General features: G+C 45.0%; 1 protein-coding gene across 3 annotated transcripts in view; it reads right to left on the bottom strand.

Moving 5' to 3' along the window:
• Positions 1-1,105: 1,105 nt before the first annotated feature.
• Positions 1,106-12,220, bottom strand: part of LOC110516722 (fibrillin-1-like) — a 155,283-nt gene continuing 144,168 nt past the window's right edge. For 2 of the 3 annotated variants that reach the window (XM_036963533.1, XM_036963535.1), the window contains 6 exons: positions 11,946-12,062; positions 9,241-9,369; positions 8,874-8,993; positions 7,540-7,768; positions 6,679-6,895; positions 1,106-3,123 (listed from right to left, as the gene is read on the bottom strand). In XM_036963533.1, coding sequence (XP_036819428.1) covers positions 2,743-3,123; positions 6,679-6,895; positions 7,540-7,768; positions 8,874-8,993; positions 9,241-9,369; positions 11,946-12,062 — 1,193 coding nt within the window. In that variant the 3' untranslated portion in view covers positions 1,106-2,742. Of the gene's footprint in view, positions 3,124-5,434; positions 6,416-6,678; positions 6,896-7,539; positions 7,769-8,873; positions 8,994-9,240; positions 9,370-11,945; positions 12,063-12,220 lie in introns of those variants that run through there. The other variant, XM_036963534.1, reaches the window with a different exon arrangement.

Below are 12,220 nucleotides of genomic sequence, written 5' to 3'. Positions count from 1 at the left end.
TCACTGATTTTCTTGTCTGTGTGGCTCGGTTTGCAAGAGCATGGTTCTAGAGATGCCAGTGTTGCAGGTTCAATTCCAATTGGGGAAACCTATATGAAAATGTCGGCTATGCCCACTTATGTATATCGGCGTTTGGATAGAATTCTATGTAAGTCTGTACCCTGAATGACCACTAAGTGATGCTGTTAAACCATTTATTTTCATAGTTCGAGGGAGTTTCCCTGTCTTAGGGACCAAACCCTTCACATAGGCTCATATTCGGGCAGCATGTCAGCAACCAAAACATTCCACTGTACTGTTACATGTTAGATCTGTTAACTGTAGAATCAGAAGGCTAATGTGAACCACACCAGGGAGGAGTTTCACTGAGAAATGGGTAGAGTTCCAGGCTGACTAACTTGCAGATGCATGCCAGATCTTACAATGCCTGGATAGGTATTTTATGTCTCAGCTAACCATGTTATAGCAATCTGTCGATAGCACTGTCGGTGACGTGGTACGCAACCATTGGTTGATGCATGCAATGTCTGAGAAGGGGAACGGGACCCTTGCCTTCTAGATGCAGTCATTGGGTTGTGTTGGAACTGGATATGGTGGCTGTGGTTCAGTAGTCTTCATTTTATATCGTCTCTGGAATTACAATAGCTTCCTTCCCTCATCCTTTCATTAGGCCGAGATGATGCTAGGTAGAAGCAGGAAGCATTGTGGAGAGGAGATTTCACCAGTCCTTTCAGCTGTCAGTAATGAAAGGAACCAAGGAAAGGTAGACTCTTAGGGCAGCAGGTAGCCTAGCGGTTAAGAGCATTGGGCCAGTAAACGAAAGGTTAATCAATGGTTCAAATCTCTGAGTGGACTAGGTGAAAAAATAAATTCAACCATGTCTGTATCCTAGAGCAAGGTGATTGCGTCTGCTAAATGAGAAATGTAATTTAAGCATACACTAAAAATAATGTTCAATGAATGTGCATTAGAAGTGCTTTTTAGTCCAGGATTAGGCTTAATCTGTGTCTGGGATTTTGGCCCTTAAAGTGGTTAAAATACATCCCATAAATAGCATAATCTGCAAAGAGAGGAAGTGAAGTAGGGAGACAGGGACAACAACGAAACCTTTTAAACAAAAAAACAAGTTTTTATTGTGACTTTACAACTAAACCCTCACTGATGTGACAGAGCGACAGACGGATGAGTCTGCGGCTGGTCTGATTGACTTCGCTACGGAGCACTGATGTGACAGACGGATGAGTCTGCGGCTGGTCTGATTGACTTCGCTACGGAGCACTGATGTGACAGAGCGACAGACGGATGAGTCTGCGGCTGGTCTGATTGACTTCGCTACGGCGCACTGATTGTACGAACGAAAAGTGTGTGGCCGCGTCGACCTCAGTGCATAATCATGAAGGCACAGGTTTGGCATCATCAGAACGGTGTATGTTTTGAGTGTGTTTGAGGGCGTGTGTGTGTATTTGTGTTGTGTGTTTGCGAGTGTGTGTGTATACAGTTTATCAAAGGAAGTAGTAGGTCATTATAAGCACCATTACACCCCCTCCTCTCAGGGGCGTTCTCTAGTTTACAAAAGGCTTCATAGATTAACATTCTAAACATGGCATTGATTACAGTATAAACACACTTCATTTACATGTGGTATAGAGAGCAGACAGGCTGTTACTTTGGTTTTGGTTGAAAAGAAGACGTCTGACATCTTATTAAAAGGACAGTAGACAGACAGCTACTGTGTGTTGAGTATTACAGTGCATTCATACGTCTATGTGGATTTGTTACTAGCACCAGTAAATATGTGTAATGCTGAAGTCTAGTCAGTGGGGAAGATGAAGAAGCATAGTTATGATGAGGAAGAGGGGTCCTTCTAGCTAAAGACTTTAGCTACGGTTCGATTCCCTACCCTTCTCCCCTCAGGGATTTGAAAGGAATGGACTGGTTTACCTAATATGGTGGAAACTCTCCTTAGCAGCCAATGCTTTGTGAACCATGAAGGGGGAGTGAGCAAGTGCACACTTCAGGGAGAAGGGTGGAGAATCTGAACGCTGCCTTTCACTTCCACCTCTGCCAAGCTGTGAACACTCAGCATCAGTGACTTCTGCACTCTGCTACTCAGTCCAAATCCACCGCTAGCCCCTACCTCCTACCCCATACTCCCTAGCTACCCTCATGGTCTTGGGGGTAGGGGCTATGGGTGGATATGGCATTTGCCTTACATGTCCCACAAAAGAGTGGCAGATTCCACATATCATCATACAAAACCTATTTCATATAAACCTTTTTCATAAATTTAAAAAAAAAAAACATTCAAACCAGAGCTTCCTGCACAGAGCAGTTTAGAGTGGTTATTGTTGTGTCATTGTCATGTCTTCCCTCCATGTCATTCTCATTCTCTAAGCCTTTCTTCAGACAGCCAGCCATACTGTAGCCAGTGGGTTAGGCCTACACTGTAGCACTAAAGGTTGTATCTATGATATGTAGAATCATCTTTGGGAATCAAACATCGCAATCCCCCCTCCCCCCACCCACCCATTAGTCTCTTTGGCGTTGAGATTGTCCCAAGCTCTCTCTCAGAGTAGGTAGAAGTTGCCCATAACCACTGACCCAGGGTCAGATCTTCTCTCCCCATCCTAATGGTTGAGATATGGATCAAGGGTAAATGAATCTGTTCCTAGACCAGTGTTTACAGGCATACACTCCCCACCCAGCCCAGACCAGCCACCCCAGTCAGTCCTGTAGTGTAGGTTAATGCAGGACTATCTGCACCCTCATGGTGAGTGTGTCTCCCAGCTGGCCTGTGAGGTAGTCTTTATCATTGCTGTCCTCCAGCGCTGCCAGCTCCTTCTTCCTGTACACGGCCACGCTACTGATCTGCAGGAAGTAGGCTCCAGGGGGGAGGGACTTCCTCTTGGACAGGTGCAGGTAGCTAAGCCCCTCCCTCTGGCTGATCTTGAAGTAGCCCAGTTCGTTGCCGTAGTCGATGGAGTAGCGCACGTGGTTGTTGAGCGTGGACAGGGCCGGGGTGAACTCCAGGATGTGGTCTCGGCTGGACAGGCCAGACATGTTCAGGTTGAACAGCAGGGTGTCCTCAATGTCCACACTCTCCAGACTCACTGTCTCCTGATGCTGAGGACACAACACAGGTTACATACAGTATTATACAGATATATGATGTGTAACACTGTCCATACTCACTGTCTCCTGATGCTGAGGACACAGGACAGGTTACATACAGTATTATACAGATATATTATGTGTAACACTGTCCAGGTTCACTGTCTCCTGATGCTGAGGACACAGGACAGGTTACATACAGTATTATACAGATATATGATGTGTAACACTGTCCAGACTCACTGTCTCCTGATGCTGAGGACACAGGACAGGTTACATACAGTATTATACAGATATATTATGTGTAACACTGTCCAGGTTCACTGTCGCCTGATGCTGAGGACACAGGACAGGTTACATACAGTATTATACAGATATATGATGTGTAACACTGTCCAGGTTCACTGTCTCCTGATGCTGAGGACACAGGACAGGTTACATACAGTATTATACAGATATATGATGTGTAACACTGTCCAGACTCACTGTCTCCTGATGCTGAGGACACAGGACAGGTTACATACAGTATTATACAGATATATTATGTGTAACACTGTCCAGGTTCACTGTCGCCTGATGCTGAGGACACAGGACAGGTTACATACAGTATTATACAGATATATGATGTGTAACACTGTCCAGACTCACTGTCTCCTGATGCTGAGGACACAGGACAGGTTACATATACAGTGGGGCAAAAAAGTATTTAGTCAGCCACCAATTGTGCAAGTTCTCCCACTTAAAAAGATGAGAGAGGCCTGTAATTTTCATCATAGGTACACTTCAACTATGACAGACAAAATGAGAAAAAAAAATCCAGAAAATCACATTGTAGGATTTTTAATGAATTTATTTGCAAATTAATGGTGGAAAATAAGTATTTTTTCAATAACAAAAGTTTATCTCAATACTTTGTTATATACCCTTTGTTGGCAATGACAAAGGTCAAACATTTTCTGTAAGTCTTCACAAGGTTTTCACACACTGTTGCTGATATTTTGGCCCATTCCTCCATGCAGATCTCCTCTAGAGCAGGGACGTTTTTGGGCTGTTGCTGGGCAACATGGACTTTCAACTCCCTCCAAAGATTTTCTATGGGGTTGAGATCTGGAGACTGGCTAGGCCACTCCAGGACCTTGAAATGCTTCTTACGAAGCCACTCCTTCGTTGCCCGGGCAGTGTGTTTGGGATAATTGTCATGCTGAAAGACCCAGCCAAGTTTCATCTTCAATGCCCTTGCTGATGGAAGGAGGTTTTCACTCAAAATCTCACGAGACATGGCCCCATTCATTCTTTCCTTTACACGGATCAGTCGTCCTGGTCCCTTTGCAGAAAAACAGCCCCAAGGCATGATGTTTCCACCCCCATGCTTCACAGTAGGTATGGTGTTCTTTGGATGCAACTCAGCATTCTTTGTCTTCCAAACACGACGAGTTGAGTTTTTACCAAAAAGTTATATTTTGGTTTCATCTGACCATATGACATTCTCCCAATCTTCTTCTGGATCATCCAAATGCTCTCTAGCAAACTTCAGACGGGCCTGGACATGTACTGGCTTAGGGCAGGGGGACACGTCTTGCACTGCAGGATTTGAGTCCCTGGTGGCGTAGTGTGTTACTGATGGTAGGCGTTGTTACTTTGGTCCCAGCTCTCTGCAGGTCATTCACTAGGTCCCCCCGTGTGGTTCTGGGATTTTTGCTCACCGTTCTTGTGATCATTTTGACCCCACGGGGTGAGATCTTGCGTGGAGCCCCAGATCGAGGGAGATTATCAGTGGTCTTGTATGTCTTCCATTTCCTAATAATTGCTCCCACAGTTGATTTCTTCAAACCAAGCTGCTTACCTATTGCAGATTCAGTCTTCCCAGCCTGGTGCAGGTCTACAATTTTGTTTCTGGTGTCCTTTGACAGCTCTTTGGTCTTGGCCATAGTGGAGTTTGGAGTGTGACTGTTGAGGTTGTGGACAGGTGTCTTTTATACTGATAACAAGTTCAAACAGGTGCCATTAATACAGATAACGAGTGGAGGACAGAGGAGCCTCTTAAAGAACAAGTTGCAGGTCTGTGAGAGCCAGAAATCTTGCTTGTTTGTAGGTGACCAAATACTTATTTTCCACCATAATTTGCAAATAAATTCATTAAAAATCCTACAATGTGATTTTCTGGATTTTTTTCCCTCATTTTGTCTGTCATAGTTGAAGTGTACCTATGATGAAAATTACAGGCGTCTCTCAACTTTTTAAGTGGGAGAACTTGCACAATTGGTGGCTGACTAAATACTTTTTTGCCCCACTGTACATATACAGTATTATACAGATATATGATGTGTAACACTGTCCAGACTCACTGTCTCCTGATGCTGAGGACACAAGACAGGTTACATACAGTATTATACAGATATATGATGTGTAACACTGTCCAGACTCACTGTCTCCTGATGCTGAGGACACAGGACAGGTTACATACAGATATACAGTATTATACAGATATATGATGTGTAACACTGTCCAGACTCACTGTCTCCTGATGCTGAGGACACAGGACAGGTTACATACAGTATTATACAGATATATGATGTGTAACACTGTCCAGACTAACTGTCTCCTGATGCTGAGGACACAAGACAGGTTACATACAGTATTATACAGATATATGATGTGTAACACTGTCCAGGTTCACTGTCTCCTGATGCTGAGGACACAGGACAGGTTACATACAGTATTATACAGATATATTATGTGTAACACTGTCCAGGTTCACTGTCTCCTGATGCTGAGGACACAGGACAGGTTACATACAGATATACAGTATTATACAGATATATGATGTGTAACACTGTCCAGGTTCACTGTCTCCTGATGCTGAGGACACAGGACAGGTTACATACAGATATACAGTATTATACAGATATATGATGTGTAACACTGTCCAGGTTCACTGTCTCCTGATGCTGAGGACACAGGACAGGTTACATACAGATATACAGTATTATACAGATATATGATGTGTAACACTGTCCAGGTTCACTGTCTCCTGATGCTGAGGACACAGGACAGGTTACATACAGATATACAGTATTATACAGATATATGATGTGTAACACTGTCCAGGTTCACTGTCTCCTGATGCTGAGGACACAGGACAGGTTACATACAGATATACAGTATTATACAGATATATGATGTGTAACACTCTCCAGACTCACTGTCTCCTGATGCTGAGGACACAGGACAGGTTACATACAGATATACAGTATTATACAGATATATGATGTGTAACACTCTCCAGACTCACTGTCTCCTGATGCTGAGGACACAGGACAGGTTACATACAGATATACAGATATATGATGTGTAACACTGTCCAGGTTCACTGTCTCCTGATGCTGAGGACACAGGACCATGTAGTAGGTGGATTATGTAAACACTGACAACACTCAACACTCCGGATCCTGATGACACAACACAGGACCACACAGTTAATATGTACTACGGATTCAGTGAAGAGCAGGCAAGACATGATAGCATGACCATTCTAGGGGCCACCAGACCAAGACAGACAGACATTACCTGTGCATTGTCCAGAGGTTGCTCCAGCGTTGAGTTGGTGTCGCGGCGTTTGCGCCCCTTCTTGGGGTAACCGTTGATCTTACACTCGTAGCAGGCCTCAGGAGACAGATCGTTGTCACCCACCTCTGCTGCCCCTCCTCCTCCTCCTCCTCCTCCTCCTCCTCCTCCCTGGCCCAGACTCACACCACTACCAAAGCCCACGCCTGACACACAGTGCCTGGAACACACAGAAAGGAGTCAATCACACACACACACAGGGCATAAAATCATACCCAAACACCATCTTGCCTATCCATGGGCTAGCTGACAACATCACCAAAACAATGTGCACACTTCAATGAGACAGGGGTCTATGTGTTGTTGTGATTGTGGATGGCCAGATAGCTACCAACAATGACAATAAAGTGACTCGTTTCAGCTAGTTTCATCTTGTTCTTGATACCATGTCTTTTTTAGGGGTTTTGACTGATTTCATTACAATGCTAATATGGCTAAAATTCGCTAGCTAGCTAACCAACAACTGTAACGATGTATTTGAGAGACATTGTGCACATTTATATATGTTTTCAATAAATATCGGAGACAAAATGTAGTTTACATGTTGTCAACAATCTAAGCCAACCCTGTCTGTTTTGTCCCATAGTTACGCACGTGTTGGTTTTGTTGCTAAACAACAAACCCGTCTATCCATCAAAATTGATAATGATATTGCTCCAAACACACACACACACACACACACACACACACACACACACACACACACACACACACACACACACACACACACACACACACACACACACACACACACACACACACACACACACACACACACACACACACACAGTCTCAATCACTCACCCCTGTCCAGCACGGTAGTATCCAGGTGGACAGCCACAGAGATACCCTCCGTCTGTGTTGGAACAGCCGTAGTTACATGGATTAGAGGAGGAGGAGCACTCGTTGATGTCACTGCACCCCCCCTGGTCTCCATAGTTGAACCCAGTGGGACAGAGGCAACGGAAGCTCCCCAGGGTGTTATGGCACGACGCTCCCCCACAGATCTGAGTGTTCTGGCACTCGTTCTCATCTGACCACAGGAAACAAACAACACAGACAGGAAGTCAACAAAACAAACAGATGTCAAATATGGGTCAAACCTCGGCCAGAGAACACAAACAATACTGAGAAACTCTTGAAGGGAATGAGGAAACCATCTGTAGTACCGGTTCAGCTGATAAACATTGGCCGTGTTCTTTTTGGGAAAGGCCACTGAATATCAATGCTGTAATTCCCATCAGTAGAGTCAAGTTAAAGTGCCAGCGACTCAGTTATAACAACAGTGTTCATGTAGGACAGTGACTCAGGGAGGGAGCGCTTCCAGTAATCTAGAGAGGAACAAGTTCAACTTCCAGGAAAGGGATGTAGATTTGATGTTGAGGGAGAGAGAAAGACAGAAGACAGACAGACAAGGGGGGAGAGAAAGACAGAAGACAGACAGACAGACAGGGGGGGAGAAAAACAGAAGACAGACAGACAGGGGGGGAGAAAGACATAAGACAGACAGACAGACAGGGGGGGAGAAAGACAGAAGACAGACAGACAAGGGGGGAGAGAAAGACAGAAGACAAACAGACATGGGGAGAGAAAGACAGAAGACAGACAGACAAGGGGGGAGAGAAAGACAGAAGACAGACAGACAGGGGGAGAGAAAGACAGAAGACAGACATACAGGGGGGGAGAGAAAGACAGAAGACAGACAGACAGGGGAGAGAAAGACAGAAGACAGACAGACAAGGGGGGAGAGAAAGACAGAAGACAGACAGACAGGGGAGAGAAAGACAGAAGACAGACAGACAAGGGGGGAGAGAAAGACAGAAGACAGACAGACATGGGGAGAGAAAGACAGAAGACAGACATACAGAGGGGGAGAAAGACAGAAGACAGACAGACAGGGGGGGGGGAAGACAGAAGACAGACAGACAGGGGGGGGGGGGGGAAGACAGAAGACAGACAGACAGGGGGGGAGAGAAAGACAGAAGACAGACAGACAGGGGGAGAGAAAGACAGAAGACAGACAGACAGGGGGAGAGAAAGACAGAAGACAGACAGACAGGGGGAGAGAAAGACAGAAGACAGACAGACAGGGGGGGAGAAGGATTGAGAGAAAGAGAGAGAGAGTCTGTACCACTCACCGACACACTGGTTCCATTGATAGTGTTGTAGGTATCCCTGAGGACAGCTACACCGGTACCCTCCCACCAGGTTCTGACAGCCATGTTGACAACGGTGGTTACCATCACACTCATCCATATCTGTCAGGGAAACCACATACACACACAAACAAACACCCACACACACAGCATTACAATAGTTATGTGGCCATACAGTTATCTAACTGTACTGGATAGGTACAAGCAAAAAGGTGAAGTTTCTACCAAATCCCTGTTTATAGTGGAGTTATTGCCACATTGCCTATACCTATCTGATCATTTCAGATCCATATAAAGTGCCTAGGGGTATGGAGTCAGCTGATCCCGAGAGAGGCAGTGATTGGCTGACCTTCACAGCTCTGTCCATTGGGGTCCATTGAGAATCCTCTAGTACACTCGCAGTTGAAGCTGCCTGGGCTGTTCTGACACACACCATTAGAGCCACACAGAGCAGGGTCCGACCCACATTCATTATTATCTACAGAGAGAGAGAGAGACATTCATTACTATCTACACAGAGAGAGACACTCATTACTATCTACAGAGAGAGAGACTCATTACTATCTACAGAGAGACACTTATTACTATCTACAGAGAGAGAGACTCATTACTATCTACAGAGAGACACTTATTACTATGTACAGAGAGAGAGAGACATTCATTACTATCTACACAGAGAGAGAGACATTATTATCTACAGAGAGAGATACTCATTACTATCTACAGAGAGAGAGACACTCTTTACTATCTACAGAGAGAGACACTCATTACTATATGCACAGAGAGAGACACTCATTACTATCTACAGAGAGAGAGAGACACTCATTACTATCTACAGAGAGAGACACTCATTACTATCTACAGAGAGAGACTCATTACTATCTACAGAGAGAGACACTCATTACTATTTACAGAGAGAGACACTCATTACTATCTACAGAGAGAGACTCATTACTATCTACAGAGAGAGACACTCATTACTATTTACAGAGAGAGAGACATTACTATCTACAGAGAGAGAGACACTCATTACTATCTACAGAGAGAGAGACACTCACTACTATCTACAGAGAGAGAGACATTCATTACTATCTACAGAGAGAGAGAGACACTCATTACTATCTACAGAGAGAGACACTCATTACTATCTACAGAGAGAGAGAGATTACTATCTACAGAGAGAGAGACATTCATTACTATCTACAGAGAGAGAGAGATTACTATCTACAGAGAGAGAGACATTCATTACTATCTACAGAGAGAGACTCATTACTATCTACAGAGAGAGAGACATTCATTACTATCTACAGAGAGAGACTCATTACTATCTACAGAGAGAGAGACATTCATTACTATCTACAGAGAGAGAGAGATTACTATCTACAGAGAGAGAGACATTCATTACTATCTACAGAGAGAGAGAGATTACTATCTACAGAGAGAGAGACATTCATTACTATCTACAGAGAGAGACTCATTACTATCTACAGAGAGAGAGACATTCATTACTATCTACAGAGAGAGACTCATTACTATCTACAGAGAGAGAGAGATTACTATCTACAGAGAGAGAGACATTCATTACTATCTACAGAGAGAGACTCATTACTATCTACAGAGAGAGACACTCATTACTATCTACAGAGAGAGAGACATTCATTACTATCTACAGAGAGAGACTCATTACTATCTACAGAGAGAGAGAGATTACTATCTACAGAGAGAGAGACATTCATTACTATCTACAGAGAGAGACTCATTACTATCTACAGAGAGAGAGAGATTACTATCTACAGAGAGAGAGACATTCATTACTATCTACAGAGAGAGACTCATTACTATCTACAGAGAGAGAGAGATTACTATCTACAGAGAGAGAGACATTCATTACTATCTACAGAGAGAGACTCATTACTATCTACAGAGAGAGAGACATTCATTACTATCTACAGAGAGAGACTCATTACTATCTACAGAGAGATTACATTACTTTTTTTTTTTTTAATTTTATTTATTTATTTTTTTTACCCCTTTTTCTCCCCAATTTCGTAGTATCCAATTGTTGTAGTAGCTACTATCTTGTCTCATCGCTACAACTCCCGTACGGGCTCGGGAGAGACGAAGGTTGAAAGTCCTCCGATACACAACCAACCAACCAACCAAGCCTTCTTTAACACAGGGCACATCCAACCCGGAAGCCAGCCGCACCAATGCGCCGGAGGAAACACCGGCCACCTTGGCTAGCGTACACTGCGCCCAGCCCGCCACATGAGTCGCTGGTGCGCGATGAGACAAGGACACCCCTACCGACCAAGCCTTTCCTAACCGGGGCGACGCTAGGCCAATTGTGCGTCGCCCCACGGACCTCCCGGTCGCGGCCGGTTACGACAGAGCCTGGGCGCGAACCCAGGACTCTGATGGCACAGCTGACGCTGCAGTACAGCGCCCTTAACCACTGCGCCACCCGGGAGGCCCCAGAGAGAGACATTACTATCTGGAAGGAGAGCGGGAGAAGAGAGGAGGAGAGAGGGGAGAGTGGGGGGTGAGCGAGAGGTAGAGAGAGAAAGACCATTGGTCAACAACAGACTGTCTGAGTGACTTACCGACTGATTTACTGACTGACTGACTGACTGGGTGCATCTGTTTGACCTTGGCCAGTGCAGGACCAATGGAATGGTCTCAAATATGCAACCTTCACCCACCTTGTTACTCGGGCTAGGCAAAAATAATTCACCACAGACTGACTGGCTGATTGACCAATGAACGGAGGGAGGCTGTCTAGCCACAAAGTCATGGGAGCTGAAGTGCGGAATGGAAAACCCCTGTTGTAACCATGGCAACAGACTGCAAAATTCCACAACAAGTCATTGTTAAGTTGTCATGGCGACAGTTCAGTTGAGCCCAATCTGATGTGTGATAGCAGACGGAGAACATTAAAGAGACTTTTTATGGGGAGAGATGGAAGATAAGTGGCTACATTTGGTTATGTTTGTAAAGCCTAGTCGAGTGGAGGAGGGAGGAGTTTGTGTGTGTGTGTGTGTGTGTGTGTGTTACCTATGCAGGCAGTATGGTGCTGGGTGAAGCCTGGAGGACATTTGCAGGTGAATCCTCCAATGGTGTTCACACACAGGAACTGACAGTTGTGCTGTTTGCTCTGACACTCATCCAGATCTGAGAGGAGGGGGAGAGAGAGAGAGAGAGGGAGAGAGAGAGAGAGGGAGATAGAGATAGGGGGGATAGAGAGAGGGGGGATAGAGAGAGGGGGGATAGAGAGAGAGAGGGGGACAGGGAGAGAGGGGGACAGGGAGAGAGGGGATAGGGAGAGAGGG

Source organism: Oncorhynchus mykiss, chromosome 26 (assembly GCF_013265735.2).
Source record: "Oncorhynchus mykiss isolate Arlee chromosome 26, USDA_OmykA_1.1, whole genome shotgun sequence".
In the NCBI taxonomy this organism is placed as follows: domain Eukaryota; kingdom Metazoa; phylum Chordata; class Actinopteri; order Salmoniformes; family Salmonidae; genus Oncorhynchus; species Oncorhynchus mykiss.
Note: the sequence above shows the minus strand (reverse complement) of the source record. Positions and strands in the feature narration are given on the sequence as shown.